The 19,607-nt window shown below is 45.3% G+C and overlaps 1 protein-coding gene across 2 annotated transcripts in view; it reads right to left on the reverse strand.

Moving 5' to 3' along the window:
• Positions 1-19,607, reverse strand: part of SMAD1 (SMAD family member 1) — a 37,988-nt gene that overhangs the window by 8,773 nt on the left and 9,608 nt on the right. For both annotated transcript variants that reach the window (XM_081208434.1, XM_081208435.1), the window contains exons 2-3: positions 11,358-11,940; positions 2,163-2,417 (exon numbers count right to left, since the gene is read on the reverse strand). In XM_081208434.1, the coding sequence (XP_081064560.1) occupies positions 2,163-2,417; positions 11,358-11,757 (655 nt within the window). In that variant the 5' untranslated portion in view covers positions 11,758-11,940. The remainder of the gene's footprint in view (positions 1-2,162; positions 2,418-11,357; positions 11,941-19,607) is intronic.

A 19,607-nucleotide genomic window follows, 5' to 3' on the forward strand; every position in this document is an offset into this window, starting at 1 on the left:
ACTATTGTACTTCTGTTTTTCCTACTTTCCCAGTTCCGACAGTAATAATTCCCTATTATGGTGCTGCAACAGAACTAACAGCAGCTAAAGCAGCCTTACAAATAAGCCAGTTAAAGTTGCCAACCTACTAAGAGGAACCCATATTCTCATGCTGGAAGGGAAGCCCCCTCTTTTAAAGATGTGCAGAAATGCAGGCTATTTTTTAAAAAAAATGCATTTGATCGAGTGGAATGACAGAGGAGGGACAGAACTGAGGATCAGGCTTTCCTTCCTCCACATCTAGCACAGAAACCAAATGGCAGAGGAGAATGGAGTGGTCTGTCCTTCCTCCACCAGCCCACTCACCTGCATGGAATTACTGGTGGCCTGTGGCTTTCAGGTGAGCTGTTAATGCATGACCACTTATCAAAACAAAGCATTTCAATTAGGAGATGAACCAAGTAACATTTAAGTTTACTAGCAAACAGGAGCTGCAATCCAGTACATAGCAAGATTTACACTCATGTGCTGTTGACATTAGTGCTGTTAAGCCCAGTTTATTGCCGAGTGGCCAGCCAGAATCCTTAGGTTTAAGCTGTCACCAGCTATACAGTTGTTGATTGCTACACCAGGAATAGTTTGAATACTTCTTCTCTTCATCCATGTTTGGGTGTTCCTACATTGGTTTAATTTTTTAGAAGTTTAAACACAACTGAGCAGTTCTTTAGTATCTTTTTACAACCCAAAACACACAGGAGAGATTTGGAAGAACTAACGAACAGTGAGAAAAAGCTATTTCTGTGCAACATTTAAAAGAGCAAACTTCATGCTGCTCTTTGTCTACTTGCCCTTTTGAGACACTGCAAATTCATGTCATAAGATACTTCTACCAATGTGAAGTGTGGGTTTTGTTTTATTTTTAATGGACAATTGCCTTCCCCTGATCATTTGGATTTGATCTTCCAGCACCAATCTGGAATCCTAGTTGAACAAAGCACCTCATTGATTTGACTTCTAATCTAGAGGGCAAGTGCAGCTCCCCTCATTTTTTTACCAGATTCATAACTAACTTCAAGGTTATGCTACATCATGTTCTACAAATGAAGTTCTAGCTAGTGAAGTCCAATGGGTCCAATTTCCAGTGAGTAATTCTCTAGCAGCACATTATGCTCTCGCGATCAGCTAAGATAAATCTTTTAATGCTATCTTTATGTGGTAATTCATTAAAATCCTTGGATGCTCCGTAGTTTCAAAAACTTTTCTTTGCAGACTAGGTAAAGCCAGAGAGACATTACGCGACACCTATTCACAGAGAACTGACAGGTGAAAGTTTAACACAGCCAAAGGTTCAGTGGGCAAGAATTGCAGCTATTGTCCCAATTGCACTGATCATAAAATTATGGTTTTTGACAAAAAGTATGTACAGTCATAACTCGGTTCTCGAACGGCTTAGTTGTCAAACAAATTGGCTCCCGAACACAGCAAACCCAAAAGCTAAGTGTTCCGGTTTTCAAACATTTTTCAGAAGCCGAACATCCACTGCGGCTTCCACTTGAGTGCAGGAAGCTCCTGCAGCCAATCGGAAGCCGCGTCTTGGTTTTCCAATGGTTTCGGGAGTCAAATGGACTTCCGGAACAGATTAAGTTCAAGAACCAAGGTTCCACTGTAGATTTAATTGCCATAAAGAAACCTTTAAAGGTAAAGGGACCCATGACCATTAGGTCCAGTCGTGACCGACTCTGGAGTTGCGGTGCTCATCTCGCTTTACTGGCCGAGGGAGCCGGTGTACAGCTTCCGGGTCATGTGGCCAGCATGACTAAGCCGCTTCTGGTGAACCAGAGCAGCGCACGGAAAAGCATTTACCTTCCTGCCGCAATGGTACCAATTTATCTACTTGCACTTTGACGTGCTTTCGAATTGCTAGGTTGGCAGGAGCAGGGACCGAGCAACGGGAGCTCACCCTGTCGCGGGGATTCGAACCGCCAACCTTCTGATCGGCAAGTCCTAGGCTCTGTGGTTTAACCCACAGCGCCACCCGTGTCCCTGTAAAGAAACCTTTAAAAGCATGCAAATGTTTGCATTTTCATTGGTTTCCATGAGATACTGACCCAAGCAGAACATGTGTCCCAACCATGCCATTAACACTGAGAACTTACAACCAAGGCCTCTTGGAGCAAGCTTACCTGGCATCTGGAAAGGACTTCCTGGGTCCGAGCTGGCAGGTGAGTGAGGATAGGTGCCACTACTGCTTCCCGGGGAGTTTGGGTAGCTGCTGTTGGGCGAGTGAGGAAACGGATGGCTATTGGGCTGTTGGAAAGAGTCTGGGAAAGTAGCATTGTGTGGCATGTGTGGCTCGTTTTGTGGCACGCGGAATTGAGCCAGGAGACTGTGCTGTGGGTTGTATTCACTGTGTCTCGGAACAAGCACTGGAGGAAGAACTGGAAAGTTGGGGGGGGGGAGAGAGAGAAAGACCGAAAACTTAGTTCAAGACCACACTTACAGAACAAAGGCAAACTCTTCCATGGATGCAACCAATGCATGTGAGGTATTCACATTCTAGGAACCAACAGGGCTCAGCAAGGACACTTCATTGGATCCTGTCATTACATAACTTAAATTCATACAGTGGCACAGTGACTGCAAGTTTCCTAGAGTCGTAAACTCGGTTTTCACAGTAGCTGGAAACAAGATAATCAAAGGATTTTGCTGCGTTTTTATTTACAAAACACGGAGCAGTGTTTTGTATATTTAATGCCAACGTTTGAACCTTTTAGTGCATTTTGCTGGCTTGCTAACCACTTAATGGTTTGTAAGCCAAAACCTTGTTAACTAGGAAATTCTTCTGAAGACATAGGCTATGGACAGAGAACTTAAAGAGACAACAGCTGAAAGTTTATTTTTAGTATAAGCAATGCGCTAAAAGCTACGGTTTCCTACAGTTGCCAACTAGATATCTATGGGAAACTCACGAGCAGAACATGATGACAAAAAACCCTCCCATTGTTGCTCCCTAGCAACTAGTATTAAGCAGCAGGTTCCCGAGGATCCTGAAAGTCATGTTATACAGTGGTACCTCGGGTTAAGAACTTAAATTCGTTCTGGAGGTCTGTTCTTAACCTGAGGTTCCACTTCACCTAATGGGGCCTCCCGCTGCCGCCGTGTGATTTCTGTTCTCATCCTGAAGAAAAGTTCTTAACCTGAGGTACTATTTAAGAGTTAGCAGAGTCTGTAACCTGAAGTGTCTGTAACCTGAAGCGTCTGTAACCCGAGGTACTACTGTACATAGTAGAAGTATGCATCCGCTTCAGAGAGAATCCAAATCCAGAACCAAATAGGCCACTTTGCAGGGATTTGGGCCTTGTTTGATACAAAATGGACCTTCTCCAAAGCAGTCTGAATTGGGCTGCTCCCAAAGCTTTAAACCCAACTTAGGAAGAAGTGAGACACCAGACAGTTGAACATGGACTGTACACAGTATACTAAGCATGGTCACACTAAAAATGGTATTGGAAGAATTGGTTTCTTTTTTCTAATGATCCTGAGGTAATTCACCCTTGTCACGTCTGCCGCAAACTGAGTCAATATTTTCAGTGAGCTATCCACCATGACCCTAAGATCCCTTTTCTGGTCAATCTCCATGAGCTCAGATGCCCTCAGTATATACACAAAGTTAGGATTCTCCCAGCGCCCCCACCATATGACTATATTTACATTAAGCTGCCTTTTCTCTTTTATCTGTTAAACTTTTACCCAGTCTGTCCAGTGCATTTGCATTAAACAGACTCTTCCAATGCATTTGTACCTGGCATTTTACAAGTATTAAAAAAGTAAAAGCACATTCCCATAAAAGAGAACAGCACAAAACTCAGAAACAGGCTAGGAATGTCAGAACATTCTCAAATGAGGCTTCAGCATATGAAATTCACCTGCCCAGCTAGATATACAGTTGCCAGAACAGGGAAGTTTTAACAAGTGAGCAATGAAATGTGTAAGAGGGGGTAACATAGATCTTGCTGGGCGAGGTATTCCACAATCTGGATGCAGCCACTGAGAAGGCTCTCCATATACCTTCCTCAACTATGAATGGGACACATATGGGTCTCTCTAATCTATCTTAGGTATAGATCCAGGTATCATGGCACAAAGCCATTTATTGTTTTAACAGTCATCACCAGCACTTAAAATTATGTGAAGGAAATAATTCTGCAACCAATGCAGCTACAGTGGTGCCTCGCAAGACGAAATTAATTCGTTCCGCGAGTTTTGTCGTCTTGCGATTTTTTTCGTCTTGCGAAGCACGGTGTCGGAAAAGTTTTGGAAAAGCTTCAAAAATCACCAAAGTCTTCAAAAAAGGCTACCACACCGCGTGCTATGAGTTGCTCCTCGAAGTCAAGTCGCAACTGTATTAACGGTGTTAAGAAAAAGGAAACAAACTTGCAAGACGTTTCCGTCTTGCGAAGCAAGCCCATAGGGAAAATCGTCTTGCGAAGCAGCTCAAAAAACAAAAAACCCTTTCGTTTTGCGAGTTTTCCATCTTGCGAGGCATTCGTCTTGCGAGGTACCACTGTATTACAGAATCTGTGTGGTATGGTATCTTTGGTGAGCACCCATTGACATCCTTGCAATTAGATTCTGGACCAGCTGAAGGTTTCTGAAATCTCAAGGCAATTTCATGCAGAGGACATTATAGTAACCCAACCTGGATGCAACCAAGGCATGTGTTACTGTGTCTGGGTCCGATCTTTTCTGGAACAGACGCAGATAGTGCACCAACCTAAGCTGGGCAAAGGCATCCTTGTCTACAGTCACCACCCCCATGAGATACAATCTCCAAACATACAATCTGCCTTCTCTGAATCTTCTGTCACCTGGCTTCCTGTGAACTCCCTGCAATTTCAGCAACAGCACTATTTGGACATCTAGATGCAGAGTAGGACTGCCCCCAAACGACGAACCCCAATTTTCAAGTCTTGTCCAGAACAAGCCAAATCCCTATTCCAAGAGTCCATCTCTCAAACTGGGATCACCTCTGTCTTTTCTGAATTTTGCTTCAAGTTATTTCCCTTCGTTCAGCCCATTACTGCCTATGAGACCAGGTCAGGACATTAACAGTTCCCCTGGTATCTGTTGAAAATGTTGCATCTTCTCCTGGGTTCCTGTAAGGAGACTGAGCCTAGAATAACAAATGCCTTGATTACCAGAACAAGCCACATCGTTCCTCTCCTCTCTCACACATTTAAACAAAGGCATATGAAACACTAAGTTTTTTTTTGGGGGGGGGGTGTTTTGCATTTCGAGAATAGCTGGAAAGAGAATCTTCAAAGTGCTTTTAGCAATCTAAAAGTGGATACACTAGTCATTTTCTCCAAGGTTCCAGAGACAGTGGATTTTCCATGAAAACGACAGACAAAGGGCAGAGGGGAAAAGAAAGTGTCACTTTTGGTACGGCGTTTCCTTAACAGCTCATGGAAACCATGTCGCTAATTTAAGACTCTCCCACATTGCGAAAGTATGTGAAAGCTGCCTATCGTGAGATTTCCCTTAATAAAAACACAATTTGCAAAACACAAGCACCGTGAAGTGTGCTCTCAGAAGCAGAGATGTGGGACCAAGAACTAATTTAGGTCCCAGAAATGGCAAGAGGCTTCAGTCTGAACCTGCTGCAACAGAAGACAAACATTCATACTTCAACCAATACACATCACTTTTAGTGCAGCTAGTAGTGAGTTAGTGGACCCCCTGGTGGGATACAAATGCTAGCAACTGAGCTGGGAAGAGTTGCCTGTCCCAGACTCTGAGGAGGATTCTATACCTTTTCAGACACCTTAAAAAAAGCAGCAGGTCGACTTGAGTGCGGCTTCTCCCATTTCTGCGCTAGGAAATCTTCCCACCAGTGCCATCAGTAAAAGCACAGGAGCTTCCCAGTGACCCGGGTCCCCCAAATTAACATCCTTGAGCAAGAGGGCAAAACCCCAAGAGGTTCAGATGAAAAACCTGCCTGTAGTTGGATTGGGATAAGCACGCTTAGCTTGATCAAGTTGGACACCTCCACTGTACAAAATAAATTGCTAAAATTCGACACAGCAGGAAAGGAAGCTGATCTCAGAAGTAGCTGCCAGCCCAGAGGAAGAGGCATAATCGAAGAGACAGCTTGAGACTTTGGCTATGTTGAGCCAAGCACACCTGTTGCTGCAAAGTAACCAAGAGGCACTACTGATATGTTATTTGGAGAGGTTGCAAGATACTGGAGGATACAGCTGTAGAGCGTTATCACTTTCTTTTATTGAAATGAAAAAGGAACTGTTTTACAAGGAGAGCAGTTGCGTTCTGGTACTCTCTCTAGAGCAACTCTGTCGTCAGGAATGTCTGCTTTGTTCACCTAGTGATGGTTACTAACTAAAAGTTTGTGTTGCTGCACAGCAGTGTTGCCAAGCACAATAGATGTAGCCCACCTTGTCCCTACTCTCTTTCCCTCTTCTGCACTTCTGAAAGGCCTTCTTGAAAGGGGAATGTCATAGTACAGGTGATAACCACAGCGTGCATCCAATCACATTAGGCCATGGGTCAGCAAACCAAGGTCCGTGGGCCGAATCTAGATCCAGCCCGCAGACAGTCCGGGAATTGCGTGTGGATCACCAGTGCATGTGTTCTTTACCTCTCCCTCACATGGCGGCAGCGCCTCCTCCCTCCCTCCTCCTGGCTTCTCCCCACCCTGCCTAGAGGAGGAAGGGGGCTGGGCTTTGTTGGCGCCAGCAGCAGCAGCGCTCGAGTGGCCGCCATTGTAAGCAGCCTCTCTCCAGAGCCTTTTCGCACGCCGCTCCTCATCTTGCCACCGCCAGCCCCTGCCGCTTGCAAGACACAGGCAAGCAGCCACCGGGGCTCATGGTGCTCTTGCATCATTTATTTTTTTCAAAATATAGTCGGGCCCCCCACAAGCTCTGAGGGACAGTGGACCGGCCCCTTGCTGAAAAAAATTGCTGACCCCTGCATTAGGCCATAACTGTTCACATCTACACTAAAAGCATGGATTATTATGTCTGCATGTTACGTAGCAGGCAAAGGAGACAAGCCTACCAATGAGAAACTAGCCTGTTGCATAGTTGAGATCAAATTTGTTGCAGCCTACGTTACAGTTTCAAGACAACACTATACAGTATTAACATTAGGTCTTCCAAAACTATATAGCTTGGAGTAGTTGTAGTTCAGGATGCTATCTGAACAATCAGAATGAATTTCAGGAACCAAAATGCTTTTTCTGTGCAGCCTGAGCAGGAGCAGTGAACAACATTATAGTTAATGGTTGTAGTTTGTCTTCACTTACCCCACCCCGCTGCCCTGCTCACAGCTGCGAAGAATACTCATACTCTTACGTTATGAATGGTCAGTGTAACCATTAAGAGAAAGAGGTAGGAATAGGCCAATATATATGTGGACTGTCCCTGGATAAAGTGACTTTTCTTCATTAAGTTCTCATAGTTCTTCACCTAGCGAAAGGTTGTCATCTGAACTAGCCAGATGTTTAACTGATAATCAGTCAGTCCATCATTTGAAAAAATAAGACATAGGAGCCACCTTGCCCAAAAAATGGCAACCAGACGTTCCGTTTTGGCGACTGTAACATTGGTTTAAGGAGTTTCTAGCACTGTGTATCATTCCATCAACTGATGTAAAAAACCCTAAAAAACCTACCCCTAAATGAATCCCACTAAAATGGCTGGGACTGGTCATCAGGGGAATGTGACTGGGAGAATAGGGAAGCCAGGCTAGCAAGCATGTCCTTTTCACCCCCACATGGTAATAAATCACACGAGGACTGAATGCCTGGGTATGTTCTTAGTCATGGAAACCATGGAGCCACTGCTGACTCATGAATTCCACTGGCATCCACTTAAAGACACCAAGTTCAGTATCGAAGCTCATTGCTATTGCAGAAGATGATTTCAAGCATTTTAGAGGGATTCATCACATCACAAAATGTAAATATACTTTTGGTTTACATTGTACACCTCAAGACCTAACTTTTAATGACAATACTCCACATTATATTTGCTTGTGTGCTGGCTAAAACTTGCATACATTACAGGAAATTGGTTCAGGAAATATTTTAACAGGTTATCCCAGCACCTAAGAGTTTTACGAAAGGCTTGTTGAGACAGTTGCTGCTAACCAAGTGTGTGTATTTAAATTAAATGTGTATGCATGTGTGCCTTAAAAAAACCACAACTCATTTCACTATCTACAAAAGAGATACTAGCATGGATACTTAAGGTTGGCCTACTTGTGGCTCTCTAGATGTCACTGAACTGCAACTCCCTTCATCCATGACCACTGGCTATGTTGGCTGGAGTGATGGGAGTTGGAGCCCAACAGCAACTGGAGGAAAGCTTAGGGAAGGCCGTTTTAGTAATATAATAAAACTACAAATCAGACAGTGTCTCTTAAGGGGAGCCTTAATATCCTCCCCTCTTACTATAGAGTGGGCCAAGTCCCAAGAACAACAAAAACTGAGGTCAAGACAAATTATTCATCCCAGAGGCTCTTTACAAGGAAAGTTTACAAGGAAACCAGAAGCCAGTTCTGTCTTCAATGTTTTAAAGCACATACCAGCCAAGTGTTCCAAAATGTCCAAGTTTACAGAATACATCGGATTTCAAACACACACACACACACACACACACACACACACACAAGCATCATCACTACTAGCTATTTACCCAGGAAAATGGACTCTCTTGGGAACAAAGGTGGGATATAAATGTAATATTAATAATATTTTTAAAAAGTAAAACCACTCTTTGCTCAGGTGTGACAAGGCATCCTCCAATTTAGGAAGGAAGAATTAGCATGGCAGATACATATACCAAGAAGATTGCCAGTTTTTCTGCTTGAAACTTACTGCCTTCCACCACCTGCCTAAACTACATGCAGAGGGGTTCCAAGCTTACACCTCAATGTTTAAGAACTTAACCTACAGATTTATCCATGTGGTAGAATTATTGAAAAAAACTCTGCTGCCAGTGGGAGAGGGAGGAAAAGATTTGCAACCCTACTTCCAGGACAGATAAGAAGGTAAGAGAGCTACAGCTCTTAATCTGTGGTTAGATCCAATTAAAATGAATTTCAGCACATTAACAAATTAGCTAAATTGCTTGTTCTTTCTTCCTTTTGCAATTTAATCCTAAGGTCAAAAGAGTGCACTTGAGTCTATGACTAGAGCACACCTACGTTAGTCATTTAAATTCTTAACTTGAAAATGCAGATACAAGAGAAGCCCAGCCTGGGAGGAGTAGACTGTGTTAAGTGTAATTACTTGGAAGTTCGCTGTACTGAGGCATACAATATTTAGGATCTGTAAAAGGAAAGAATTAGTTCGAAGGCAAAAGGTAGTCACTGAAGGACTGCTACCTTTGCATTGCAAAACAAAAGACTTCACAAAACACACCAAGACCAGAATACACATCCTTACAGTTCCAGGAAGAGACAAACACGACCCCTTATTACATTAGATTCAAAGGCATGTTTAAATATTTACCAAAAATCAGCAAGTTAGACTTAGCATAGTCTTTTAAACTACAACACTTTTATGTACACAGGCCATGGCTTTGTATAGTCCGTTATAGCTAGCTGTTACAGACATGCCTGCGCAAGGCACTTCTTTCCGACAATTGTGCTGGAGTGTTTGCCAGATGACGACAAGCTTCCCCTATCACTTCTTCCTCCTCCCGTCTCTACATATATGCAGCAATCTTACCAGGAAGCATGCTGACAAAGCTTGGATTCTCCAAGCTTTGAATTGCCAGTTTTAAGTTACTGCTGCCCTTCAGCTGCAGTTAGCAGTCTCAGCTTTCCAAATGGCATATCACTTTTCACAGTGTTCACCCCCCCTCATACACACACACACACACACACACACACACACACACAATATCTATAGTACAGTTTTCTGGAGCTCAAGTATGCAAATTGGGATACTTGGAATAATTGGGATACTCCCTGCAACTTTTATCCATAGCAATCTCTCCCCCTCCTCCAGTTTAAAGCGGAGAGAGAACCAGTTCTGGTCTATCAAAGTAATTCGCTGAACAAAAATTACACTAGCTTTCCAAATGTGGTTATGGAAAATAGATTTACTGCGCAACCATCTACCTATTTGCTAGTAAAGGTAAAGGTACCCCTGCTTGTACAGGCCAGTCTTGACAGACTCTAGGGTTGTGCGCTCATCTCACTCTAGAGGCCGGGAGCCAGCGCTGTCCGCAGACACTTCCGGGTCACGTGGCCAGCGTGACGAAGCTGCTCTGGTGAACCGGCACCAGAGCAGCACACGGAAACGCCGTTTACCTTCCCTCTATAAAGCGGTACCTATTTATCTACTTGCACTTAAGGGTGCTTTCAAACTGCTAGGTGGGCAGGAGCTGGGACCAAACGACGGGAGCTCACCCCGCCGCGGGGATTCGAACCGCCGACCATGCGATCGGCAAGTCCTAGGCACTGAGGGTTTTACCCACAGCGCCACCCACATCCCTATTTGCTACACAGCCCCAAAACAGTGCACAACTATGGAATCAGTTCTGCCCCTCTCATTCAATGTTTATAATCTTTTATAAAAACACCAGGTGTACTAAAATCTAGTGTGGAACTAGGGAAAGATTTATTCAGTTCTTGCAAGGGCAACAGATCTACTATTCTCATGAGCTTTTAAGCAGTTTCCCCCAATGTGGGACAGACAACTCGAGGCTGGCTTCCAACAAGATCCCTGCTGCCCCAGGTCTAATATAGGAAGTCAACAGTCCCAGACACAGTCATCAAAGCAGCTAGTTTATTTCACTGCTTAGCAGAATGCACTGCTGAAGGTCATATGCCACTGCAAGTTTTACTTTCACTTCCTCTACCACAGGGAGCCATTACTAACCTACTGATTTTTTTAAGAGTCACATAGTATTTGTAACACAGAGATTATAGCTATAATGTACAAGGAGAGAGTGAAGTATATCAGTTTATTATGCCCTACAAGTACCAGAGTCTATCTTGAATACATGAGTAAGCATAGATGTGGCGCGCTACTGTCTTAAGATGGTTCAGTAGTATAACTAAGATAACTGAGATAGTTCCATTGGATAGAGTGTGGTGCTGATAATGGCAAGGCTGCAGGTTCGATCCCCGTAAGGGACAGCTGTATAATCCTGCATAGCAGGGGGCTGGACTAGATGATGCTCAGGGTCCCTTCCAACTCTTACGATTCTAGGATCTACCCCCAGCAAGCTGCACATTCAATTTCTCTAGTTTAGCAGTCCTATAATCTTAAATCTGATTGCAGTTGAGCTGTTGGGAAAAGGCATTGCGTAAGCTAATAAAATCAAAGTATACACGAAGATACCTACCAGGACTTTCCACTCGCTTATAGTGATAGGGATTGATGCAAACTTCCTTCTGCTTTGAACCAAAGGGAAACTCACAGCATTCCAGTGGTTTAAGTTCATGGTGGCTCTGCAGATCAGGCCAGCGCCACACACGGCAATAAATTACATGGGGCAGCCCTTTCCGATGGGACACCTGGAGCCTCCCATCCAGCGAACGAGGAATTGTGACACAGTTGCTGGGCTGACCTGGGCAGCTCAATGCCTTCTCCAACTCTTCCATTGCTCCTTTTTTCTTCTTCAGTTTTTTTACTAGGGCATCGACAGCTTTCTCAGCCCATTTTTCCTCTTCGTCCCCTTGCTTCCATCCTAGCAGTCTTTTAACAGCTGGGCTTGTGAAGGAGAACAAGCTCGTCACGTTCATGGTGAGTGATCAAACGCTTGAGAACAGCAAATCCTTCAAGGACTGCCCTACAACAGTCTTGGGCGAATTTATATGATTCCTTTAATCTTCCTAACCCAGAGATCTTGAAAAGTTGAAACTAACATTCCAGCTTGTCAGATGTTCTTTCTTTAGTCTTTGGGATTCCAAATGCAAGTCAGGCACCTACGAAAGGGTAAAAGTGAGAAAAGGCAAAGATCAGATCTCTTTCATACAGACAATCTGAAGAAGCACAAATACTCTACCAGAATCTAACAGACCACTGTTGGGTTATTGCAGAACTTTATGCCTGGGCAGAATTCAAACTATGGGGAAGTTGTCAGGAATTAGCATAGGAAAAGCCACTGCTTCAGCTGACTCATGAAGAAGACCAATTCCTCTTGAGAGATGAAAACTGCTTTCTGCCATCCCCTTCACGAAACCACAATTAGTCAAGGTGGCACATTTAGCCAAGTAAAGAGAGAGTAGGATGCATTTCGCATCAGATTTCAAAGTCATTAAGCAGTTGGAATTAATTAAGAGATCTTCACACAGCTGGTCAGCTGACTACAACAATACAGTACTTGGATGTGTTCTGTACTCAAGTTAGAACACCAAAAGTAACAAGTCAGCATTTTCTGAGTCACCAGAAAATTTACTACATGGAAACTTTAAAATAAAAAGTTGATCAAGTTAACCACCTGCTTACAAAACCAGCAGAGACAGGATAAATTCATTTCAAATGCCTCAGAACCGTTGTGTTCTTAAAGACACCTTCCAACAAAATCAAGAATTATTTCTCAAAAGGGATTTTAGCAGATATGGTTGCCGTGGCGTTTGTAAATATGGTGAGACTAGAACGTTCCAAATCGGGTTTGCACACTTGGACGAACAACCTGAAAGGGCGCTCGATTCAGCGATGACCCTCAAAGGGTTGAGCATTTCAACATGCCTTGCCCCACCATCACATAAAGCCTGCTGCCCTGAGGACAGTGCTGGGAGGAATGTGTTGGAGGGTGGGGAATATCAGAACTGAGTGTATGTGGGACTTCCCCTATCTTTCACCAGGAATCTGTGTGAGCCTCTGTGTACCAGTCAACGGGATGGCACAGGCAGGGCAGTGTTGCTCACTTGCCTTCTAGACACACAGTGTTGCAGCTGGTTCCCAACAGGGTGGAGAGAGGTATACAGAGCTCAGCATGGTGGCATAGCCAATCCAATGCTTCTGCCCAGCTCACATCACATGAAGCACGCCTCCCCGCAGCATCCTTTAATGGTTGGAAGACAGGTGGGCTACCTCAATGAGTTCTACTGCCTCTGCTGAAAGCATCTTTTTAAATGGTGATTCCGCCCCCAGTGCTATGGCTTGATAATTTGTTGACTTTCATTATACACACACACTTACATGCTTTCTGGCTTCTGTTGCTTTTGAGATCCAAATATAAAAAAGATAAACAAAAGATGCTACATAGGTGTTTTGAAATAAACACTCAAGCACATGTCTGCCAAGTTTCTAGTTTCCAAGAAGCCTTCTTGCTTCTGAGATTTTGCCAATACATTCCATTTTCCTTTCTGCCACTTTTAGTTTCTGCAGTGCATCATTTCCTGTATTACTCTGAGCACAAAGTGGCCTTATCAGCCAGAAGTACAAACAACAGCTAACATGAGTTTGACACCTACTCTGTACTTTCCCAAATAAATGTACCCTTCTGAGAAATAGGCTTCTGTGCTTCCAGCAACTTCCCAGCCCATGAATATAAGTGTCTGTGCAAAAGGCAGGACACTCAACATAAACCGGTAGAGTTCCTTCCCCCCAAAAATACCTTGACCCAATTCTTGTCATCACCTGGTTCTGATCCCAATTAGCATCCACTGATTTATACCTAGTGTGATAAAGCAGCTACTTTGAATATTAGGGACGTAGAGAGTCCATTCCTCTTTGGAATTTGAATTTCAATCCTTTGGTTATCCTGCAACAACAATGAAGTAACTCAGTGTAAGCAGTTTTAGCACGTAAGTTATAACGACCAATTTCTCTACTTCTGTCTGGACACCAGATGCTTAAAACTCAAGCCTACGCCCACATCAAGCACCAAGATAATATTTGGAAGCCCTGCTCTAAGCCCCCCCCCCCCATGTTCTGAGGTGAGGTGGTGGTGTGTGGGACTGGCTGGGGAAGACCTGTTTGGTTGTGGCACCCTGCTAACCGAACTCTCTCCCTCCAGACAGAATCATCAGCCACCTACCAACATAGAAAGAAATGGGAATCCTCCAAGATTACTGCATCATCCTTTATCGCTCAGACCCTGGGTGAAATCCAGTGTTGGACAAACAGACCTTCCCCTTCTGATCCTCCTCAAAATCTGTCTGGATCCTCTAGAGCAGTGTTTCCCAACTGGTGTTCCGCGGCACACTAGTGTGCCGCGGAACGTTGCCTTGTGTTCCGTGGGAGGGAGGCGGGCGAGTCGGGCGGCGAGAGGCGGGGCGGCGGCGGCGAGCACACACGGGGTGGCGAGCGAGCTCCCTCCCACATCCCATTGCCGCTCGCTTCGGCCGGCCTACTGGAGGAAGGCGCGAAAACCTCGCGCATGCGCAGGCCTTCCGCCTGCGACAGCCCAGTAGGCCGGCCGAAGCGAGCGGCGATGGGATGCGGGAGGGAGCTCGCTCGCCGCCCCGTGTGTGCTCGCTGCCCGACTCGCCCGCCTCCCTCCCACGGCACACCAGCCTACCTCCGTGGGAGGGAGGCGGGCGAGTCGGGCGGCGAGAGGCGGGGCGGCGGCGGCGAGGAGAGGCCGCCCAGCGCGGGGCTCTCGCCGTCTGCCTGCCTGGCTGCCTGCGAGCTCGGTGGGCAGCGCTTCCGTCCACAGCGCCCGCCTCGCGGCTCTCATTCCCTGCCCCTGCCAAAGCTCACCCAGCCAAGCCGAGCTCTCCTTCCTGCCTCGCTTTGCTGCCTCCTCCCCCCCCACCCCCAAAGCTTGGAGGTTCCCCGGCAGGAAGGAGGGAACTTAATCCTCTCCAAGGGCTGCGGAAAACAGACATGCAAATGGGGGCTTGCCAGCTCTTCAAGCGCCGCCGGCTTTCTTCGGGAATTACCGCCCGCCGAGCCCGGTAACGCTGACAGGCCGAGCCGCGGGGCTTGGCAGCGCAGCCGGCAGAGTGTGGGAAAGGGCGGCCGCCACGCGCCGGGCAAGGCGAGACTCGACGGGGAGGACACCGGCAGCAGCGCCCCCCCCCCCAGAAACCCGCTCCGGGCAGGTAATTCACAGAGAGTGGACAGAAGGAAGCCTTGAAGGGCTTCAGCCTCCCAGAGTGGCGGAGAATAATAATAATAATAATAATAATAATAATAATAATAATAATAATAATAATAATAATAATAATAATAAAATTGACAGGTGGTGTTTTTCTAGGTGAGGGGGTGGGGACTGTAATAACAAAAAAAACAGCTGTATATCAACCGCTGTTTTGCAATGAGGAATTGCAAATAAGGAAGATCAAAAGGAGAATGTTTTTTTGGGGGGGACTCTCTTCCTCTTCCTCCTCCTCCTCTCGTTCTTGCTCCTCTTCCTGGCAAAAGGGCTGCTGAGACCCCTTCTCTCTTGGGTGCTGGTGGGTGCTGTGACGTTGACGCTGCTGTGGCAAGTGCCTTTACTTAGCAGAGTGCATTCCCCTTTACACAGGAGGGGAGGGGAAAAAATTGAAACTTACACTTTCGTGCGTCCCTCCCGGCGCGACGCTGCACGCTGACGTCACGGGGCTGTAATGGTGGTGTGCCTCGAGATTTTTTTCATCAAACAAGTGTGGCTTTGCCCAAAAAAGGTTGGGAAACACTGCTCTAGAGCAGATATGGGGAGGGGAACATGAGGTATTGCAGGGGTCGGCAACCTAAGGCCCATGGGCTGGATGTGGCCCAATCGTCTTCTCAATCCAGCCCACGGATGGTCCAGGAATCAGTGTGTTTTTACATGAGTAGAATGTGTCCTTTTATTTAAAATGCATCCCTGGGTTGTGGGGCCTGCCTGGTGTTTTTATATGAGTAGAATGTGTGCTTTTATTTAAAATGCATCTCTGGGTTATTTGTGGGGCCTGCCTGGTGTTTTTACATGAGTAGAATGTGTGCTTTTATTTAAAATGCACCTCTGGGTTATTTGTGGGGCATAGGAATTTGTTCATATTTTTTTTCAAAATATAGTCGGGCCCACCACATGGTCTGAGGGACCGGCCCACGGCTGAAAAAGGTTGCTGAACCCTGAGGTATTGCAAGGGAAAGTCAGTTCAACTCATGCAACCACACAACTGGCTATCATCCCCCCCACAACCCCGTGTTAGAAACTCAGATATACAAGCTAATCGCCAAATGGTGCCTTAAACCTGGGTTGCAGTCACCAGTACAGACTGTCTGGTCGCTATTCCTCCCCCTCGTGAAAATAATAATAATAAATTAGAAATAAATAAATAAGTAAATTCATTTGTCTACAGTTTTGTAGTTTAAAGACGGAAAATCTCAAAGCAGTTTACAACATTAAAAAAAAATCAAATAAAACAATCCAGAATAAAACAGGGACAAGACTCAGATCAGCCTGCTGACTTCTTTTCTACCAGCCTATAAAGAGACTAGTAGCCAGCATGTGGGTGGCGCTGTGGTCTAAACCACAGAGCCTCTTGGGCTTTTCGATCAGAAGGTCGGCGGTTCGAATCCCCACAATGGGGTAAGCTCCCATTGCTCGGTCCCTGCTACTGCCAACCTAGCAGTTCAAAAGCATGTCAAAGTGCAAGTAGATAAATAGGTACCGCTCTGGCGGGAAGGTAAACAGCGTTTCTGTGTGCAGCTCTGGTTCACCAGAAGCGGCTTAGTCATGCTGGCCACATGACCCAGAAGCTGTACGCCGGCTCCCTCGGCCAGTGAAGCTAGATGAGCGCTGCAACCCCAGAGTCATCTGCGACTGGACCTAACGGTCAGAGGTCCCTTTACCTTTACCTAGCCAGCATTTCTATGCCAGATGAAGAATAGGGGAAACCGATCTGTAATAGTTTTGCCAGCTGTGGCATGAAGACTACATCCTCTCACCCAAGCACCTGCAGAGGGTTGCACAAAGAGCCACAGGTACATGCACACCTTGCATTCGTGAGAAATATCTATGAATTTCAGCACACTGGTGGAAAGGCAGCACAAACAATTACGGTACTTTTTCAAGAACAGAGTGCTGTAAGCTTCCACAGCGCTTTTGCCTTTCCACAAAGATCCATCACCACTCCCAACTGCGACTGTTACAAACACCTGTTTTTTTAATGGCAGTTTTACACACACTGCGTGGGTGTGTTAAGATACACAAAAGCAGGATACCAGACGTTTCTGCCTATATTTAGATCTGCCTGGTCAGCTGTAATTGCATAATTTCATCAGGACCTTCTGCAACGGAAATACATCCATATTCATCACACAGGCATCAAAGGAAACATCTTTACAAGCCATATCCTTTTACAAACCAACACATGGTCTCATGCCACTCTCCCCAATTGTTGAATTCCTCCTTTAGGAAGGGCAGGGGATTTTATTCCTTTATCAATAGCAAAGTCATTTCCCCTTATAGTTAGAAGGACAAAAAAGGTGGGGCTTTTCTCACAGGTGAACGAGTGGGGGGTGGGGAGTGGAAACAACCGAGAGAAGGGGGAATTGCTTTGCCACTAATGAAGTTCTGACAAGAAAGAGAGCTCTTTGGGATCAACTTCACAAATGTGGTAGAAAGCGCTTTGGGAACTCAAACGCATTTGGGGATGTTTTGCATTTATATTATAGAAGCAGGTACAGTAAAGGTTTTGCTTCGTTCCTACATGTGATCAAAAGTCATCGACTTTCCTCACGGAAAGGCAAGATCTCTTTGGTATGCACCGCATGGAGGCTCCTTATATGGCACACAGCTGCCGCTTTGGTGTGGCTCAGGCATGCCCCATGAGGAGGCCAGCTGGAGTTAGTCAGCCATTCCTGGCAGAAGCATATCTGTCAAGGTGTTTGTCTTTCCTTACAGAACAAATCTGCTGGCAAAAACAGGGAAAAAATTTACCTGAGCATTCCTGCCCAAGCAGTGTCTCTCAAAAGGGGTGTCCTTCATTCCTTTCCCCTCCCACAGCAGCTATGCACTACAGATTTTTTCCTCCTCAAGGAGTACGTGACCAGTCTGACAGGAGAGATCTCACTACCTTAGGAAATAGTCACTTACAGAGGATTTCATAGTTGAATGAGCTGAAGAGCCTAGATCTGCTGCAGGTTTATTAATACCTGAATCCCTTAAGCAATTAAGAGTTCACTGTTCCAAATTAGAAATCCACTTGCCTTTTAAAAGCTCTGCATTGTACTTAAAATGAAGGCACAGAATCCACTTTTTAATCAAAACAATGTGTTCAGCTGGTGTCTGTTGTCTTGACACATGAAAATACTCCAATATCTACTCAGTACCAAAAAAAGGAAAGAGTGGTATTCAATTAAGTTTTAGTCATAGGCTCGTGGAAATTAATAAACAAGGTGTAGGTCCATTTATTTCAGTGGGTCTACTCTGAGTAAGGTGGGACGAAGGTGGCGCTGTGGGTTAAACCACAGAGCCTAGGACTTGCCGGTCAGAAGGTCGGCGGTTCGAATCCCCACGACAGGGTGAGCTCCCGTTGCTCGGTCCCTGCTCCTGCCAACCTAGCAGTTTGAAAGCACATCAAAGTGAAAGTAGATAAATAGGTACCGCTCTGGCGGGAAGGTAAACAGCGTTTCCGTGCACTTGCTCTGGTTCGCCAGAAGCGGCTTAGTTATGCTGGCCACATGACCCGAAAGCTGTACACCGACTCCCTCGGACAATAAAGCGAGATGAGCGCCGCAACCCCAGAGTCGGCCACGACTGGATCTAATGGTCAGGGGTCCCTTTACCTTTACTCTGAGTAAGACTTGATCAAATACCACCTTTCCTCTGTCATGTTATGTTTCTTACTTTAAGTAAAGCTAAGCCAAATTCCAAAAGGTAACCACACAGAGAGGTGCAAAAACCCTGGATACAATAGGTGACCCTTGGTCAACTAAATGCACCAAGAACTGAAGCTACAACTGCTGCCTTTAGAAACCCAGAATAGGGAATTGGCAATACTGATGAATACTGTATATTGGGCTGCTTCATACATCACAGGAAGGGAACCTGCATTCATGGTTTGTTTTCCCAAACAAACCACCAGCAGCTTGTGATTTCTTCACAAGAAAGAAAGCACAAGCACTGGTTCTCACATAACACTGAGCCAAGGCTCCTGGTTTCATCTACTGGACAGGGTGGAGCCAAAATTGTAAGCCATAAACCAAGGGTAGGAAACTTCCAAACTGCAGACCAATTGTGGGCCACTAGGGGGTCCAATTTGACCCATGACCAAATTTCCCCAAACCATGCTCACCATGGACTAGTGATGTCAGCTAATGGGTTAGGAGGACAGGTTTAAGTTTAATTCTACAATGGCTGTGTTTTGAACCCCTCAAAATGCATTGTTCAGCTACATATGTTTTGGAGATATTCAAGTTCAGCTCTCATTACATGTTCCTTTGGCAATCTCCAAAAATAAGCTTTTTACAAACTGTGAAGTTGTGTTTGATAGCAGAAACTCCAAAACCCGTAAAAGCATATTAGCCAAACAATGTACAAATAGGTACCATGCTCAATTTTGCCCCAATATATGCACTACATATGCCTATATATCAAAAGAAGCTGCATCTTTTGAATATACACGCAAGTCCCGCTATCACTCGCTATCTGAAAATTCACTTATCTACACAAAAGGAATTATGCTGAAACCTTGCTATATGCCCCACAGATTCATTTATCTGAAGAGCC

This window comes from Podarcis bocagei, assembly GCF_964188305.1.
Source record: "Podarcis bocagei genome assembly, chromosome: 9".
Taxonomy (NCBI): Eukaryota; Metazoa; Chordata; class Lepidosauria; order Squamata; family Lacertidae; genus Podarcis; species Podarcis bocagei.